General features: G+C 49.0%; 2 protein-coding genes across 2 annotated transcripts; one reads left to right on the top strand and one right to left on the bottom strand.

The window, feature by feature from the left end:
• Window positions 1–7,766: 7,766 nt before the first annotated feature.
• On the top strand, window positions 7,767–12,630 carry LOC125520307 (guanylyl cyclase 1). The gene is made up of 9 exons (XM_048685204.2): window positions 7,767–8,352; window positions 8,510–8,637; window positions 9,649–9,760; window positions 9,840–9,914; window positions 10,005–10,093; window positions 10,590–10,651; window positions 11,381–11,453; window positions 11,870–11,945; window positions 12,196–12,630. The coding sequence occupies exons 1-9, from the start codon at window positions 8,218–8,220 to the stop codon at window positions 12,256–12,258; spliced, it is 813 nt and encodes a 270-aa protein (XP_048541161.1). The 5' UTR covers window positions 7,767–8,217; the 3' UTR covers window positions 12,259–12,630.
• Window positions 12,631–17,227: 4,597 nt separating this feature from the next.
• Window positions 17,228–18,521, bottom strand: LOC147991789 (uncharacterized). Its single transcript, XM_087538817.1, has 3 exons — window positions 18,087–18,521; window positions 17,791–18,001; window positions 17,228–17,352 (listed from the first exon to the last, which is right to left on the bottom strand). Exons 1-3 carry the CDS (start codon window positions 18,519–18,521, stop codon window positions 17,228–17,230), a joined length of 771 nt encoding a protein of 256 aa, XP_087394943.1.
• Window positions 18,522–18,747: the final 226 nt, after the last annotated feature.

Here is an 18,747-nt window from a genome sequence, read left to right as displayed (position 1 = left end):
TGAAAAATGCAAAAAAGGAAAAGCAAAAATGAAAGATAGAAAATAGTTAGTAAAAACTGAAAGAAATGGAACAGAAAAAAAACTAGTTCGGAAGGTTTTAGAACCTTCTAAAAACTGGTGGGAAGGGGGGGGGATATGGGCTGACCATTTAGTATTGCAAGTCTTGGAGGTGTGCGGCGTTTGTTGGGAGGGGGATATCATTATCCCCTCTGGGCATATCGCGTGGAGTAGGAGGACGGGAAGTACCCTTTAGCTCGGGTGTATATGCACCTGATACGAGATACAAATAGTGATTCCAAAAAATTTAAAAATTTGACATTTTCGGAAACAAACCTGACCATTTGTTGTAATCGTATAGAAGCTTAGCCAAGAAAAGACTCCCATCAATTTTAGGGCAAAAAGCAACGAAATTTTGAGGACAACAAGTGCGAGACTTAACTTGTATATGGTGTTGATTTTGTCAATCCTTGGCGAAAGTTTTTATACAATTACACTATAAGGGCAAATTTGCTTCCAAAAAAGTTTAATATTTTTTTCATTTCTTTTGCATATACTAAATTATTATTTTCATATGCACCCGAGAACCAAAGGTGCTTCTGCCAAATTTTTTTATCCATTCATCAACCGTCAAGGAAAGATGAAGAACATCGAAAGTAATATAAATTACATTCTAGTCCGTAGACCACCTAGCGACGATTATAAGCACCGGAGCAAATTAAAGATGCGCTCATCATAGTCGCTCACTCGTCGGATCCAGACAAACCTTATTGTAGTAAACAGCTGAGAGGTCCTCGTGCTACGGCCCTACAGGACCAGCGCATTAGAATAACAACCATTGCCGATGATGAGAATCGTAGACACGCGAACGCAGACAAACAAAGAATCCTCTACATGCCCTCTGATAACTCTAGACGCATCGCCGGGGCAGGGACAATTAGGGAGAACTTTATTCCATCTTTACACAGTCGCCAACATCTCGCATTCCCGAACAGTACACAAACCTTAATCAAACTAAAAAATACACCTAAAAACAGAGCCCCCCTCTCTCTCGGGTCAAAATCCAACATGTCTTATGGTCCGAAGATAAGCAAATCGACGGCAGCGGAAGGCAGGGAACCCTATTGGCGTATTCGCCTCTGGGCGTGAGACCAAGCGGGCTCGGTAGTACTATTTCCGGGGAGGAGAAGCATCCGGGCTCGGTAGTGTTTCCGCGGAGGAGAAGCATCCGGGCTCGGTAGCCAGTGGAATCCAAGTTTCAGAACTGATCATCGCGCAATTGGGCCAGAACGAAATATCTGATGCTACCGTTCTGTAGTCCTTAGATCATGCTCGGTTGTGGTTCTCCAAAGTTTATCACAAGTCACTAGCTCGGAGCTGATCCCAAAGAAACGGTCGTCGCTTTCACGAGTCAATCCGGCGGGGACGCGACAAGCGACTGCTGTGCAGCAACAGAGCCATCGACGACATGGGCAGGCAGCTTGGGCTCACGAACAAGGGTCGAACTTATCCATCGAGAGTAGCCGCCTCGAAACGAAGCAACTAGCACCAAGGCGCGTGCACAGGTACTCGAGTCTTCGACGCCACAGTCCAACTGCCAATAATGCGTTTACTCGCTGACTAGGATTTTTTTTCATCTACTAACCAATCATAAACTTACCTTCTCTGATTTTTAGAAGATAGACCTCCTCGCCATCTATTGACCAATCAGATTAACCTTTTTTGTTCTTAAAAAAAATTAATCCTTTTTATAAAAGTTTGTAACTCGTTTGTACGTGTAGCATTACTTCTCCAACTGCCCAGACCGGCTACTGCCATACTTACCCCGTAGGCCGTAGCGACAGACGCAGTCCAATAGCAGAAGCAGAAAGTGACGTGTGCTGCCATGGTGTCTCATCTCAGAGCTGCGGTGTGGGTAGTTTGGCCTGGGCACGTATGAGCGGCATGGGGAAGGCGTGATACGGATGAGGCAACGGATCAGGACGTTACCCGGTCATGTTTATGGCGCGTCTACGGTCTACCTGCTCCATCTCCGTAAGCTTTTCTTCGGTTCTACTCCTTGCTTTGCTGGGATGTACCGTGTACACTCGTATGGCGGTAATTGTGTCTTTTCAGTGTTCTTAGCCACGTGTAAGTCCATTTCAAAGTGTTTTCTTCAGCTAGCAGCTACACCTAGAAACTAACCACTTGTTGGGCACTCTGGCGAGCAGCGTGGTTGTTGTACCTTAGCTCCATTAGGAATCAATAGCTTCATATCATGTATCGGCGTGTCGCTAAGGTGGTTGGGTCTATTTGGGCATCTTCAACCACAATTCGTAAAAAAAATTCCGCATCCGTCCACGGACAGGAAGGACCGGTCCATAGACACGGATGTAGACGAACGACATCCAACTGTAGCCGCAAACATTTTGACAACAACTCAAACTAACCAGACGAAATTCGACCAAACACGATCGGATATCATATAAACATGACCGAATTTCATATAAACTTGACGGGTTTCATCTACATGACGGATTTCATTACATTTACATCAACTAAATGAAGCTCGTCCGACTAGGTCTAGACGGTCGTTCGCGCCCATTCCCCGTGTCCGGCCATGAACCAAGAGAATTGAAGCAGCGGGTCTCCAACGCCGTCCCCATGACCGGCAGCGGTGTGCCCCTGAGGTATGTGCTTCAGCGCAAAGTACGGCTCGCTTCCTCACCGCTCATCGCTGGTGACAATAAGAAGGATCATCGCTGGTGTTCTGGCACGGATGATCATTGGTCTCCTGAATGTTTGTACCTTATTTTTTCTTTTTATTTGAAGGTAGATAGAAAATTGGAAAGTAAACATTATCTTGTCTATGAATTTCCACAAAACGGTGATAAAAATTTCTAAGCCTTGCTTGTCAGGAATATGTCTTGATATACAATTAAAGATGCTAAAGACTTCATATCACACAACTGGTTCAACAACATTATGCAAATATCAGAAATGGTACTCAAAATTTGAACAATATGTTGCTAAGCATATGAAGAGCTATGTTTATTTGAGAATATGTGTTAGAGTTGTGCCAAATATTGTGTACAGGTAGGTTACACTTGGACTGTGAGTTGTATTGTGTTTACCTATGATGTGGAGTCGTGTCCCAGTAGGACACTTGCATCCTAGGCCTCTCTTATATAGCGGAGGTAGACACACGATGTAACCTATGCCAACATAATAGCGCCGGAACGCAGGGGAAGCCGGCGGCATGTGCAGGTGTCCAGAGCGACCGAGTGCGGTATTGTAGCGGTGTCGCGGTGTCATGGGGAGGAGCGCCCATAGTCAAGCCCTGGGATGTAGCCATATCGGTGAACCTCGTTAACAAATCTCGGCGTCGTGTTTGTGTGATTGCTTGGTCCTCGGATGATCAACGGTATGCCTCGGATTTATTCTAACAATATGCATAACATGCATAGTATGAGAGGTAACCTCACCAATCTTATGAAAAAGGCGAGCCCGACCAAATCAGCCACACCCCGTGTCTTGAACCAAACATTGAAACGAAACCATTTAATTCCAACCTTTTTCCCGCAAAAAATAAAATAAAAAATTCCAACTCCTTTTTTTTCCTTTCACTCCAGTCAAATGCACAGATGAAACCAGCCCATTCATGGAACGGAACTGCATGCACAGATCGAACCGTTCCATCTGAACAATAAGAAGCTTGTCGTCGTGTCAAGAGGCTCCCACGTTCCAAATTAATCTAGTACTTTTTTTAGAGTAAATGCCGCCGCTTTATTTAACTAAAAGTCCACGAAACCCGGAATGTCATCCGAGATTACATCCAAAATACAGTCTAGGGGCGTCCCCAACCAAATCTTACAAAGTTCGTCTCCTACACCTACTCTAGCCAACTTATGCGCCGCGGCATTCGCAGAACGTCGAACCCAAGTTACCTTAACTCCTTGCTTTGTCTCCATCATTTGCTTTATGTCATGAATCCACGGACCAACTGTAGAGAAGTTCCTGCCATTTTGGTTGATCATCTGGACAACTCTCAGACTATCCAGTCGATGTGAATGTTTTGGGCACCTATCTCCTCAGCCACCTGTAGTCCTCTTCGGCAGGCAAGAACTTCTGCTGCTTCCGAATCCACAATGCCCGGGGAGTGATGACACACACCCGCCAAAAAAGCTCCGTTGTGGTCCCTAAGGATAGCTCCACCACCCGCCTTGTCGCCCACCTTGGATATCACACCATCACAATTTAACTTGATCCAGCCCTCCTCCGATGTAGCCCATCGCTGAGTCTCGGTCGGCTCCCTCACCTGAACGTTGGGCTGATGACAGTTCGTCCATTCCGTCATGTGCGTATATACTGACTCCATTATCGCATGTGGATGCTGAATTCTAACTCATCCCGCGCCTCATTCCTTGCTAACCATAAGCCATATGTCGCCTGGACCATAGCTTCTTTCTCGTCGTCGGCCGCACCGGAGAACCAACTCAAGAGCCAACGAGCTAGTGCGCCCTGGGTATCTATCTGACACGGTGAGGTCGCCACCGCTATACCTTTTTCTGAACGCAACAGCTGCCAGAACTGAGATGAATGCTGACATGTCCAAAAACGATGAAGGATGGTTTCTTCTCTTCCGCATGCAGCACAAAAAACACCCGGCTTGATCCGTCTTCGATGTAGTTCTGATCCTACGGCGAGTCCATTCCGAATTGAAAGTGCGTTATATCGACTAGATGGGGGGTGAATAGGCGATTTTTATGAAAGTCTTCAAAACGTGAGAGTTATGAAGACAAACAGCGAAGATTATGCCTATTACTATGCAGCGGAAGTTAGATTACACTAGGCCAGCCATGGTCATGTATTCAATAGAGTGAAAGCACAATGACAAACAGCTTCAGTGTAATAAGGATCAGGTAGGAAGAAGTTATGAAGCCAAACAGATCATACATTCACGTTGTGAAGACAAAAGATAAAGCAATCATGCAATGGCTTCACAATGAGTAACAGTAAGAAAAGGAAGTGAAGATGAAACCAGTGACTCGTTGAAGACAATGATATGTTGGACCAGTTCCAGTTGCTGTGACAAATGTACGTCTGGTTGGAGCGGCTAGGTATTTAAACTTTAGGACACACAGTCCCGGACACCCAGTCCTGAACACACAGTTCAGGACACCAAGTCCTCACCGTATTCTCCTTGAGCTAAGGTCACTTAGTCCTCGCCCAATCACTCCGGTAAATCTTCAAGGTAGACTCCCAAACCTTCACAGACTTCGTTCACTGGCAATCCACAATGTCTCTTGGATGCTCTGAACGCGACGCCTAACCGTCTGGAGGATTCACAGTCCTCAAGTGTAATAAGTCTTCAGATCACACAGACAAGAAGACTTAAGTGATGCCCAATTTACTCTGGCTCTGGGTGGTTAGGGCTTTTCTCCTCGCTAGGAATTTTCTCTCAAAGGCTTCGAGGTGGGTTGCTCTCAAACGACAAAAGCCGTGCACTGAAATCTGAGCAGCCAACCGTTTATGGTTGTGGGGGTGGGCTATTTATAGCCACTTGGCAACCCGACCTGATTTGTCCGAAATGACCCTGGGTCACTAAGGAACTGACACGTGTCGCAACGGTGAGATTTCAAACTCTCATGGCAACTTTACTTGGGCTACAAGCAAAGCTGACTTGTCCGGCTCTGGACAAGATTCGCTCTCATTGTCTTCACTCGAAGACATAGGTTTTTGATTTAGGCATCACTTCAGTCATTCTGACTGGTTCTCCTGGACCCCACTTAACAGTACGGTGGTTCCTATGACTCAACACAAAAGAAAAAGAACTACGAAAGATCTAAGTCTTCGAGCTCCATAAGCTTCATAGCGTGTCTTCTTTTGTCATAGTCTTCAATGTGAATATCTTTATATACCACCTTTGTCTTCAATGTCTTCATACAATTTTAGGGGTCATCTCTGGTAGTAAAACCGAATCAATGAGGGACTTCTACCTGTGTTTTCCTGCAATTCTCACAAACACATTAGTCCCTCAACTAGGTTTGTCGTCAATACTCCAAAACCAACTAGGGGTGGCACTAGATGCACTTACACGAATCAGTCGCCACATATGGATCTTTGCTTTAGGTGGCGCACTAGTATCCCATAATGCCATGTAGCCTTTGTGCTTCTGAACAGAGCTGGACGACTCCTGCTGACCCGACCCCGCCCTCCTCTTCGACATCCAGAGGTGGTAGGCTGACTTAACGCTGAAGGGTTTTTCGGCGTTGTTGAAAAGAGCTCAGCAAGATAATAACCTCAAGGGTGTTTCTTTTGGGGGCACTGGCCCTCACATTACACACTTACTGTTTGCGGACGACAGTATCGTCTTCTTGGAGGGGTCTAACGAGAGCTTGGCCACTTTTAAGGAGATTCTGCTGCGGTATGAGGAGGCTTCGGGTCAGCGAGTTAACTTGCAGAAATCCTCCATCTTCTTTGGGAGAGGGTGTAACGACACAATCAAGGCTGAGCTTAAACAGGTGGTGGGCATAGAGTTAGAAGCTTTGAGCGAGCGATACCTAAGACTACCTACACTGGTGGGTAAGTCGAAAGATGGCACTTTCAAATATGTGGTAGAGAGCTCGAAAGGCAAGGTGACAGGATGGAAAGGGCAAGGGATGTCCAAGGCAGCGAGAGAGGTACTCGTTAAATCAGGATTACAATCGACACCGACCTTTACCATGAGTTGTTTTCACCTCACAAAGAAGATATGCCGGAACCTGACTTCGATCTCTTCGAAATTCTGGTGGGGTGCGATGAATGGTGAACGAAAGGTGCATTGGATATCCTGGGAGAAGATGTGTGCTGCGAAAAGAGATGGAGGCATGGGGTTTCGAAACCCAGAAGGTTTTAACCAAGCGCTTTGACGAAGCAAGCTTGGCGGGTTCTCTCTACCCCAACCTCTCTTTGTGCTCGAGTCCTAAAAGCTCGCTACTTCAAAGACGAGTCAATTTTGAGTGCTACTTGCCCTTCCAACTCCTCCTTCACGTATAGGAGCTTGCTGCATGGAAGAGATCTTTTGCGGGAGGGGCTGGTTTGGCGCGTTGGAGATGGCACTAGAATCAATATACACCATGATAATTGGATACCTCGACAAAGACATTTGCGACCATTGGGTCAGGTATATGTTCCTGGAATGACAAAGGTTGCAGACCTACTGGACAGTAGCGGAACAAGTTGGGATCGGGCCAAGCTGGCTACTATGTTTTCGGACTCGGATGCATATGATATAGCTCAGATCGCTGTAGGTGGCCCGGGCACTACTGATTACCCTGCATGGAATTACACCAAGAATGGCATTTTCAGCGTTAAATTAATCTAGTACTAGTAGATGCCAACATTGCGTCTAAAAATGGGTAGAGGGGTTGTGCAAATCGAGCAAAAACCAGTAGCCATTGACCATTCTCCCCAAGTCCAGTCTGGCAAGTGGGCCCCACCGCCACCGCCACGCCCGTGTCGTGGGCCGTGGCCCCAGCCAGCCAGCCCGACCGGGTCGCCCACCGCACCGCAAATGGCCGACGAGGGCAGGGCAGGGCAGGCAGCCAACTCGGCGGCTCGGGTCAATCCAGCGTTTAAGACACGCACGCGCCCCTCTCCCACCCCCACCCCCACCCCCCAGGCCTCGGCGCATCCGGCAACCACCGCATGATTGCCATCGCGTCCCGTCCCGTCCCGTCGCGGCAAACAACGTACGTACTACGTACTCCGTCCCCAATACGCGCCTCCCACGACGCCGTTCGTCCTCGTCCCCCTCCCCCCCTTCCAATCCCCGCCCCCTCCGCCTCCGCCTCCTCACTCCAGCTTGGCCTCGCGCGGCACCTAAAAAAGGCGGCAGCTTCCGGAGAGGAGCGGGCCGTTATAAAGGCGCCGCTCCCCCGTTCCCACCCCGCCGATTCTTCTGGTGCCCGTCCGTGCCAGCCGCCGCCGCCCCTCCCTCCCTCCCCGCTTCTCCTTTATAATCGATCCTCCAGCCCAGCCAACCCAATCATTCCGAACCCGCGATTCCCACCCCGTCACCCCCACCGCACCGCCACGCGCCCCGCGTCTTCTCTTCGCGGCTTTACCCGAGCCGCTCTTCCTCCTCCTCGTCGGGGTCTCAACGGCCGGCGAGGCCAAGAATTCTCTGCCCTGAACCTGGCACGATTCTTGCCCGGTCCGGGTGACGGCCTGCTGGCCCCTCCGGCGGTTGATGATGTCATGTGGCCCCTCTGCTTCATCTCCGACAGGTTGTTCAGGGTGCCGGGAGACGACGCCGGCGACGGCGACGGCCCGGGCGCGCCGCCGCCCCCCGACGGCCGAATCCCGCTAGCACGCCGATCCTACTTCATCGATGTCAGCCCCCCCCTCCCGCCTCTCTCTTTATTGTTTTATATCATATCATTATCACTGCGCGACTCTCGTGTAGTACATGTAGCGATTCTTGAATCGCCGCGCGGCATTCAGTCCTCTCGATTGACATTACGGTTGCTTTGCTGCTGCTTCCATCCAGGTCCCTCACGTGCAGCAGGCCTTCACCTGGGACTGCGGCCTCGCCTGCGTGCTCATGGTGCTCAGGACCCTGGGCCTTGATTGCTGCCACGGCATTGCCGAACTCGAGAAGCTCTGCCGCACCACAAGGTATCCCATTTAGCACTTGAAAATTTGGGTTCATTAAGAAACTAGCTGCGCCGTACTGCTTCAATTCTTGTTTGAGCCAGTGGCGGTGATACCTGGTAACCTGGAGGAATATTAATTTAGCCGTGCCGTAGTACTTTGAGTTGTTTTATGAACGTAGTAGTGTGTTTAAAGGCCAAACACAAAGCTAAGTACTCCCTCCGTAAACTAATATAAGAGTGTTTAGTGATCTAAACGCTCTTATATTAATTTACAGAGGGAGTAGCTAGCAATAATTGTTGGGTTGTGGAATATATTTGTCTAAATAGTGGTGCTTGCGGCAGCTAACTGTCAGACAAAACACATGAGTTGCTTTGCAGAGGAAAAAAGGTACTGTCACACCATGAAGGTTTATCTAGAAGGGCCAGGGAATCCTTAACTAATTCTGAACTAATAAACGGTTGGTTACCAAGCCATCCATCAAGCTACAAACATTACTATAGATGGAGTATTGAACAGCTAAACATGAATTGGTGATGTATCTGTTCTTTGAAATCGAAGTAATACCTAAAGAACTATACTGAGAATCAGACCTACATTATGAAAGGAGGGAACCAGATTCGGTGTCCTGCTGTCATGTAGCACTGAACTATTTGTCCCAGCTTTATAGGTTTATCTCCCACTAATGTACAACATGGTTTTTTAAATAGAAACTGTTCAACATGATTGCATGAGCTATATTATTTGTTTGTCGGATGTTATCTGGAGCGGAGCTGTGATAGGTTTTGTTGCTGCACGGAGATAGTAACCACCGTCTTCAGCATAAGCTAATAAAACATTTTAAACGTACAAATGTTTAAATAATACAGAGATCAGTAGCAGGTATACTGTGCACATCCAAATAGAATTTGTTTATAGCAAGTACACTCAAAACAAAATGTTAACGCACATCCGTGTTACGGGTTAGCTGAATTGATTATTTGAATTCTCAAAGTTCATATCCTGGTATACTAACATTTTGGGTTATTTTTGCAGCGTCTGGACAGTCGACTTAGCATATCTGTTACACAAGTTTTCAGTTAATTTTTCGTTCTTTACTGTGACTATTGGAGCAAATCCGCAGTATTCTGCAGAAACCTTTTATAGGGTAGGTATTGCAACTTGCTGCTGTAGCGATTCTTCTGATATTTGCTTTAATAATGTTTTCAAAATTATCAATATGATAGGAGCAATTGCAAGAAGACATTGACAGAGTGGATGAGCTGTTTGGCAAAGCACTTGATGCTGGAATCAGTATTCAAGTACGCTCACAAAACAGACATCATAAAATTATTTATTCCATCTACTTCTCGTACTGGTTTTAAGTTTTTGCAATTTATGGTTTTTCTCAGCGCAGATCCATCAGTGCGTATGATATTGCTTTTCTAATCTTATCTGGGCACTGCATTGCAATTGCTCTAGTGGATAAATCAAAGTTAAAGTAAGATTTTTTTTCTGTCTGCTATGGAATATTTATCCTTGTAGTTTCACCTCTTCTTACTAATAATATAAACATTTTATATTTTGCTCTGTCATTTGGAATCATCCATGGCGTAGGATGTTCCTTAAGCAGTTAAACTAATAAGTAGTTTTGGTCGATATACTTGTTGTGATGACCTGCCCATCAGTATGACTTGTCGATTCAAATCCAACTCTGATATCACTTGAATATTCCACTTTTCTATGAACCACCGTCAGATGATTGTCAGTTTAATATCTTCTGCAATGATGGCACATTATGTGGCATTAGGTCATTAAGCAGTTAAACAGTACAAATGATCACTGGTGATATGTTTTATAGCTGTACCCATGTATCTCTCTGCAAATTGCTTCATCCTAAAATTTGAAGAGAAAAATTAGGGTGTCCAATTGAGAGTAATCAATCCAACATTATCTGAAACGTACATTGACAGTGCGATAATGACTTTTGGATGCAGTTCCTCTTGGATGAATGATGTGCATGATATGCAACAGTTTGACGAGGATTCAGATTACATGGGTTAGTCACTATTTTCCTTTCTTTCAGGGGTACATTACCTTTTGTTTCTGTAAGAAGTATTTTCCAGTACATGAACCAAGACCAGTGTCTTCTATTTTAGTTTCCATAGTCTTCATTTTCTGCTTATCTAATTTCTTAATCTCATACTGTCGTAAGGTTGATAGTGGCCCGAAACTTCTACTAATCAGCCTTTAACTTTAATAGTTCAATTGGCACGAATATCGTTGAATCTGTAGAAACTAAATGCCTGATGCCATGATGTGAATTAGCATACTATTCGTGCCAATTGGCGACCCAAATATCGTTTTGTTTTCTTGCCTGTTACCGAAAAAGGCTTTCGCCCCGCTTTATATGTAAAGCAAACCGCCAGAGCCACAAGAATCCACATAGTTTTCTCCCTGTTAGAAACATGAAACCCAAACTTCTTGTTGAGGGTGTGTTTGCCATTCCTATGTTCACTGCACTGCTATCACTGCTATAAACATCAATGAGAGTGCTTATATGGCTAGAAGCCAGGGCCAAAGGCACTTATACTCATAGAAATTCGTGGAATTATCAAATTCGTTACTTATTATTACAAAGAAATGCTGGCTATACGACTGTTCTTGCCTGCTATGACTTTTGACCCTATTTTTTAAGAGCTTAAGGTTAATTAAGGGATACCTCTACTAGCTAAGTTGTAGTTTTTGTCAATGTAATAAACCTGGTGAATATTGTTCCCCTTTGCAGGGCATTATGTTGTAATATGTGGCTATGATGCTGATGCTTGCGAGTTTGAGATAAGGGATCCAGCCAGTTCAAGGTACCTTGTACTCTTGGTTCTTAAACGGTTTCCTTTTTTTTTCATCTTACACATAAATATGGTTGATGAATACTCTGTATGCCACTTAACTATGGATATCGCTTGTTATCTTCTCCATAAATGTAATTTATGCAAAGTATGTTAGTAGGTAACTAACCCTGCAGAAGTAGCCTGTTGTTTGAGCTGGGATAGAAACTTACAAGAGAGGATACTTAGTTGTGTCGCAGCAACATAAAGGTTGTGTAAACTAAGGATAATGACCTGCTTTGAGCTAATTTTGTGCTTCATGGCGGCCTGAGCCTGATTGGCAAATAATACTATGAGCCAAAAATCAATATCAAACTTATATCTTAACTGTTCTCTGCTTGAACTTTATGTCCATGACAGAATATCACTCACTTTTTTTATTCTTCCAGAAAGCGTGAAATGGTGCCCATGAAAAGTTTAGATGAGGCCCGCAAATCCTTTGGAACCGATGAGGACATTCTTTTGGTAGGGCTATTTTCTAACAGAAGATTTAGTTGTTTTTGTTATGCTCTCATGCTTTGGGTCTTACCAGCTTCAACCTGTTGCATATGTCTACTAGGAGAACTCGAAAAATATGACAGCCCCCCTTAAACAACTGAAAAATATGATACTTCTCAGTCTGTTTCTTTGGGCTACTGTATGTTTGTGCATTCAAGGACATGGTTTTCGAAGGCAGTCGTAAATTTTAGCACTGATTGTCAGTGATGCATTGCAGGTGTCCTTGACTGGAAAAAACGGGACGAAGTTGTCGCGTAAACTCCCGGTCGGCTCTCCATAGACTGCTCACCACCCTCCAGTCTCCTCCTTGTGTATACTCTGTACATGCCCCTCTAGTTATGCTTACCACTTGTCGAGTCCGGTATGTATGTAGTTTGGGAACATTCTTACAGCCGATAGGAACAGTGTCTAGTGAAGATAGAGGAACCCAGTAAGGTTTACGAGCTCAGGTCTCGCCCCACTGGAGCTTGTGCAACCGGCGCGGCGGCAGCAGCAACGCTGCTCGGCATGAACTGCTTCTGTAAACGGGAACCGCCGCCGCCTCCGCTTCGACCTCGAGCACAGGTTCCTTACCATCTTGGCCGGGCAGAGATGTACAGTAGCATATGTACAGATATATATTCATGAATAAAATGGTGTCCTCGTTGTGCCATGTATTCGTATCACATTCGAATCCTTTGTGGCACCTGAACCGCCATCTCATTCTTGTCTGTTAGAAGTTGCAACCGGCCGAGCACAAGCAGGCGACCTATAAATTGATGTTTGGTACTGTACTGACTACTACAGTACTAGTATTTTGCAGTATATGGACTGCAATGCCGGCCGCCGGCAACGGCGTCGCCGTCGACTGCAGTACACTTGAAGCGACGCACGCAGTGTGATTTGGACTCGCGTTGGCTGAGCGGTCGTTGCTACGTTCGCCAGTGTCAGGCTGTTAGGTCGCACCAACCGCACCGCACCTGACTGACCGAATGCACATTGCTTTCAGGCGGTTGGGCCGGGGAGAAAATAGCACGGGGGCTGGTGATACGGGAACAGCCGTCTCACTATCAGTGATCGGTCGCGCTGGTTGGGAGGATTCGTTTGTTTAACGTGTATACACCGTGCGAAATGCGTCCCAATCAGTTGTCGCTCAGCTTCAGCAGATGCCGGAGCACTTCGCTTTCCCCGTGCTGTTCGTTCACCTGTCAATTGAAGTTCAGAGACTTGAATCGCACGCACCTCACAGGTAGCCTACTTGTGAAGTAGGGTCGAGTGAAGTGACCAAAAGCGTTGCGTAGATTGGCGATTTTTCTTAATTGTTTCTTGAGTAATTGCTCAGTCCATGGTGCAAAGCGTAGTCCGGAAGTAAACACCGGTGGTTTTTCAACTGTACTGTCTTTGATCGGAAGTTGGGAGATTCAGAGGCTTGGATCGCACGTACGTAGTACTTCAGAAGTAGGGTCGTCAGTGGCCAAGAAAACGTTGCGTGAATTTGGCGATTTCTCTTAACTGTTTCTTGAGTGATTGCTCCGTTCGTGGTGCCAAACGTAGTCTCGAAGTAAGCACGGGTCGTTTTCCTCACTGTGTCTTTGAGATCAATCATCGGTCTTCTTCGAGAGAGCCTCTGCGGGAGAGAAAGAATTCTTTTTGAAAAGGATAACCAATCTCATCTGCAGAGGCAGAGACCGTCCAGGTGCACAGGGAAGTTCCCATTCCGGCACAAGAAAAGCACCAACTTTCTAGGTGCACCAAGGAGAAGGATATAAAGATAAGAACCAAGTTTCTGCCAGGCCGTTCATATTTTCGGCAGGTCAATTACCCTATGATGGGCTATAGCCCTAGCCCAGTCCCAACCAAGCCCAAACTCAAAACCCTGGAAAGCAAAATTCGGCCGCTCATTCTGAAGTCAGTCTCGGCCTGTAAAATAAATCAAAAGCTGAATGATGACACGTAGGAGAGTATACGTGCTGTGTTTAGGAGTAGGTAACGTCGATGTTGATCGAGCGCGATTCGTTGGTTAACCACCGCAGACGTCGCCTTTTTTTCCGATCGATATCCCGGTGCGTGTCTCCGGTGTAGCTTTGTGCCGGTGACGCGACGTGATGTGGACCGTGCTGGACGTGCGGTGGTCTTGGCGACGCACGCACGCACGCACGGCCACGTCCGGGCGTCGCCCAGCGGCGGCGGGGCTCCGGTGGTGCACCGCCCCTTCCGGTCGCGATCCATTCCACGGTGGCTTCTTTTCGCGGCGTGCGACGTCGCGTCGCGTCGCGCCCGCCCTTTTTCCGTACACGCGCGAGCGCGCACGCGTGCATGCATGCATATCACATGCCCGTGCGCTGCTGGTTTCTTCGAGTGGAAGCACAATGATCGTGAGGCGATCGATCGGCCGTGCTCGGTGAACGTCGCCAGATCATTGCCGAATGCGACTGCCTCGGATCCAACACTTGATATCACTATATACTACTCTAGTTACCCTAACGGAGAGATACGGTGCCTCTTGCTTTACGAGTTCTTGCGGAGTTCATGGATCGAATTCAGTTGAGTTCATCGTGCTGCGAGAGATCGGGCCAAGCCGATCCAACAAGAACGTGTGACGGTGTCCATTGAATGCCCGACAGATGATACAACTTGGGCAGGAGCAGCCCTGTGGCACTACGAGCTCCACAGCGTGCTAGCACTGGCGCAGCGCCATCAGTCCAACTCACTCGGCCGTACGTACTGCTACCAGCGTAGCGGCATGCAGCAACGCGTGGCCCGTTTGCCTCCCTCGACGCGCCGTTTAAAAATCTGAATCCCATGCATGCCGGGCGCAAACGGGCCACACGAAACCATCGACCTTGCTACAGGGTCGTGTAGATAAACATTCGCAGGAACCAAATCTAGATCGAGGACTGCTGGCCAGTCATCCGTGCGTCAGCTGCAGCTGAGCGTGGACGAGGCGACGGCTGCAGCTGCCCTCGGCAAGGACAAGATTTCGCATCGCCTTCTTGCATGCAGGACAGGATTTCCTGTCTGCATGCACGGACAAGCCATATCTCTGCCTCTACAGATCTTCTCATGAGCTCATTCATGGCTATGGAGACTAGACGTATCGCTGCTACACGCGGGCGCGTACCGTTAACAGTCTATGACCTGTGCCGGGCGATCGGCCTGCAAGCAAGATACAACTGTGCTAGTACGTCGTCGACGGCATCGAGGTGACTTTGCATGCGATCCAATCCTAGAGATCTCCCATGTCTGGTAATGACAAGCACACATCCAAGCCTCAACCCCCTAGAAAGTAGAAAGAACACACTATAAGCCTGCCTGATGGTAGATGCCGAATCATGGCTACCGGTGATAAGTCGATGGCCTGCCGTGTCGTTTCATTGTTACTTTGATGAGCGAAAGCAACACACCACGCAACAAGGCACAGCTGTTCGTCCATTTGTTTGGAGATAGCTAGTCTTGAAGAGCCGCTGTATCGGCGATCGTCTTATGGATGCATATGAAGGCTGCGGTGGTTGTGCACAACAAAAGTGTCGGGGGTGTCGTGCGACATATGCCAAATGATGGCTTATCATGAAGGGGGCTAGTAAGACGTCGCCGGTGCCAGGAAACGGGATGAGGCGAAGACATGCACGCCGACGGATCTTACCCAGGTTCGGGGCTCTCCTAAAAGATAACACCCCTAGTCCTGCTCTGCAGGGTCTCCGCATGGTCACTAACTCAACAAGAGTGGCTACAAGGTTGCTCCTAGAGTTGTTTCTCTAGAGGAGGAAGTAGAACAAGGCTAGCCCTAGCTCCCTCTCTATGTGTGTGTTTCTCTAAGAGTCTGAACCCTTTGGATGGGTGCCCTGGGGGGTTTATATAGGCCTACCCCCAGGGGTACAATGGTAAGCTGGCCGAGCGTAGGCCCAGGCCGTGAGTGTCTCTTGTGGCCAGCTTCTCCGCTGACTGCTGGGGCCCGCCGACTGGTGGACCCCACCGGCTGTCTTGTACTTGGCCGACAGGCCGCGCCCGCCGCTTGCGGGTCTTGCCAGCTGCTCATCACTTTAGTCGTGCTTCTAATGACACTTGCTTTGCCGGGGAAGGCATGGCTACAGTTTCGCCGCCTGGCGGTTGTTCACTGTAGCCATTCCCCGTCTCTTCTGGTTGATGGTGCACAAACTCTTAGGAGGGGGGAGGGCCGCCTTCTGGAAGCCGGCCTCACCCTGAGCCGGCTGGCTGAGCTTGCCGCCTTCTGGCTTCTCATGGGCTGGTAGGGCCCGCCGCCCGCAGGCCGTACCGACAGCCCGTCGTGGGGGCTGGGCCCCCTCTGTCTTGAGTGATGTCATGGGCGAAAGAGCTACAGTGCCGCGCCGTGCGGGAGATCACCAGCCGGTACGGCGCACTGTAGCCATGACTCGCCCTGGATTCGAGGGTGGCAGGCTTCTCTGTAGCCACGCCTCGTCTTATCGTATTCATGGGGGCTCAGACTTTGAGGGTGCTTGGGACTGCCTGCCAGGAGCCGGCCTCTCTGGAGGCCGCCTGCTAGGAGGCGGCCCAGCTCGTGGCCCTCTTCTGGGTCCACCGTCTTCTGGGAGCCGGCTGCTTGAACCGGCCGGTCACAAGAAGGCGGCGATTAAGTTTTGACATTGGAGGGGCGCAGTCAGCCCCGATGTCTTGAAGTTCCATGGGAGGCAGATGAGGCTACCCGTGGCCAATAACTCCGACAAAAAGAGTCATCGTAAGGGCATCTCCAAGGCGGATTCGTACACCTCCCGCATCCGTTTGTATCGTGTTGTCCGGACCATGGAATCCATCAATCGCGGGTCTGTATTGGTCTGCAGAGCGGTCCGAACGCGATTTCCCCTTCAAACCGAAGACAAACATGGGAGGTTGTACTTTTTTCAGCCAGCAGGAGCCTCGCATCTAGTGGGTGTGCCCTACGCAAACACATTGACAGAAACCCTATCATGGAGAAAGAAACTGAAAATTCAGAAACTTTGACTGAAAATCTTACTCACAATGGTGCTTACTCGAACGTTGGTCTGCAGCGCCTCGCTGGCGTCATAGGCGTCCTTCAACAGGCTGCACATCAGCCCCGCCTGGATCAAAGCCTCCTTGCTCGCCCCCACTTGGCCTTCAGGGACGTGGTACAGGGGAAAAGTGGTGCCGGAGGTTGATGGAGGTGTTGGCGCAGGCCTCGTAGCCGGAATCATAGCGGTCACGGGCACCGAGCTACTCTGAGCCAAAGGACTCGGCCCCGTGACCTTCGCGGTGGTCTTCACCGGCGAAGCGCGTTACACTCGGCGAGGGGAGGCCTCCTGCATGGCCACGTCGTCGACAGGCGCCTTCTCCTTGTCAGCCTCTAGGTTAGGCAGGCCGACCCTCTCATCGTCATCCAGCTGTATGACCTCGGGTGGAGCTGCACGAACATATGAGTCGGAGAAATTAATGCAGATCTGTTGGATAAGTTTTTGACACCATAGCCAGTCGGCGCGAGAATACCTTTGGAAGAAGTGGTGGCATCAGCTGCATCAACGTCACCTTGGTCCTGCTTAGGAGCATTCGGATCCACCGATGTCGTCGAGGTCTCGTTACTATGAAGTTCAACAACACTCGACGGTTAGCTGGGATTTCGTTCAGCCGAGTCAAGACAACAATAATTGGCAAGAACACTTACGTCGAAGCCACCGACACCGTCACCTTGATTCGAGGCACCGCAGTCTTTCGAGGCTTCGAGGCGATCTTCTTGGGTTGCTTGGGCTGCTTCTCTGCGGAGCTTTCTGCTTCTGTACGCGCACGCTTTAAGCTACGGGTCGTCTGCCCCGAAGCAGTCGGCTGCTCGCTCCTCCCTCCTTGCCACTTGGATCGTGCATCGCTTTGGAACGGGGTTCTTTCAGAGCCTCGTAAGAAATAGAGGACTCGGCTTCCTCGCCGTCCTCAGATCTCTCGTCCTCGTCGCTCTCGTCGTCGTCGTCGGTCCCCTTCGAGTAATGGCGCTCGGTGTAACTCGTCACATCCTCGGGCGATCGGTCAACCACCGGGATATCAGAGATCATGTTTTGGAAATCCTGGGAGGAACAAACACAGCGCAACACATGCATCAGAGCACAAGAAACAACATATTGACATGCCGACTGAGCAGAAGATGCTTACCTCGACTGGCGGCAGATCTTTGGAGTAGGCAGGAACCAACCGAGCTCCCCGCGGGTTGTCTCGGGCGCAAGTGATGGCCTTGATCTTGGCCCCCATGTCCTTCTCGGCGAGCTCCTCCGGATGCACCCGAGTGGGATCACTCGGCCTCTCATACAGCCACATGGGGTGGGCCCTGGCCTGCAGCGGCTGGATCCGCCGTGTGAGAAAGGTCTCCAGCAGATCCATACCATTCACGCCGGCATTCACAACCCCAACTAGGGGACCGACCAGGATGCTGACCTCTGTCTTCTCCTCCTTCATCACAAAGAGAGACTCAGGATCCCTCACCCTCACCGTCGAGTACGGCGGGAGACCCGACTGGCTGTTGGCACCGGGGACGTCCCTGCAGTAGAACCAAATTCTCTGCCACCGCTTGCCGGAATTGGGGAAGCTCATCTTCGGGGAGGCACTCCCTCCCCGGACTTGGATCCCCAGGCCTCTGCACAGCTGGGTGGCATTGGTCTTGGCACCAGTCGGTGAATCCTTTTTGGCAATCATTGACCGGCAAGTGAAGATGTGTTTGAAGAGGCCCCAATGGGAATGACAGTTGAGGAAATTCTCGCAGAGGGAGATGAAGGTTGAGAGGTAGATGCCTGCATTTGGGGGAAGATGATGGAGCTGT

This window comes from Triticum urartu, chromosome 1A (genome assembly GCF_056163025.1).
Source record: "Triticum urartu cultivar PI428250 chromosome 1A, HENAU_Tu73, whole genome shotgun sequence".
Taxonomy (NCBI): domain Eukaryota; kingdom Viridiplantae; phylum Streptophyta; class Magnoliopsida; order Poales; family Poaceae; genus Triticum; species Triticum urartu.
This window is presented reverse-complemented; position numbering and strand designations above follow the sequence as displayed.

What these genes read in the sequence shown, in the direction of transcription:
- LOC125520307 (XM_048685204.2), top strand. Translation starts at nt 8,218, where the DNA reads ATGTGGCCCCTCTGCTTCATCTCCGACAGGTTGTTCAGGGTGCCGGGA. An exon ending in GCCGATCCTACTTCATCGAT is followed by an intron (nt 8,353 to 8,509) that starts GTCAGCCCCCCC and finishes GCTTCCATCCAG; the next exon opens with GTCCCTCACGTGCAGCAGGC. An exon ending in ATGCTGGAATCAGTATTCAA is followed by an intron (nt 9,915 to 10,004) that starts GTACGCTCACAA and finishes GGTTTTTCTCAG; the next exon opens with CGCAGATCCATCAGTGCGTA.
- LOC147991789 (XM_087538817.1), bottom strand. Translation starts at nt 18,521, where the DNA reads ATGAGCTTCCCCAATTCCGGCAAGCGGTGGCAGAGAATTTGGTTCTAC. An exon ending in AAGATCTGCCGCCAGTCGAG is followed by an intron (nt 18,002 to 18,086) that starts GTAAGCATCTTC and finishes TGTTCCTCCCAG; the next exon opens with GATTTCCAAAACATGATCTC. An exon ending in AGCGATGCACGATCCAAGTG is followed by an intron (nt 17,353 to 17,790) that starts GCAAGGAGGGAG and finishes ATGTTCGTGCAG; the next exon opens with CTCCACCCGAGGTCATACAG.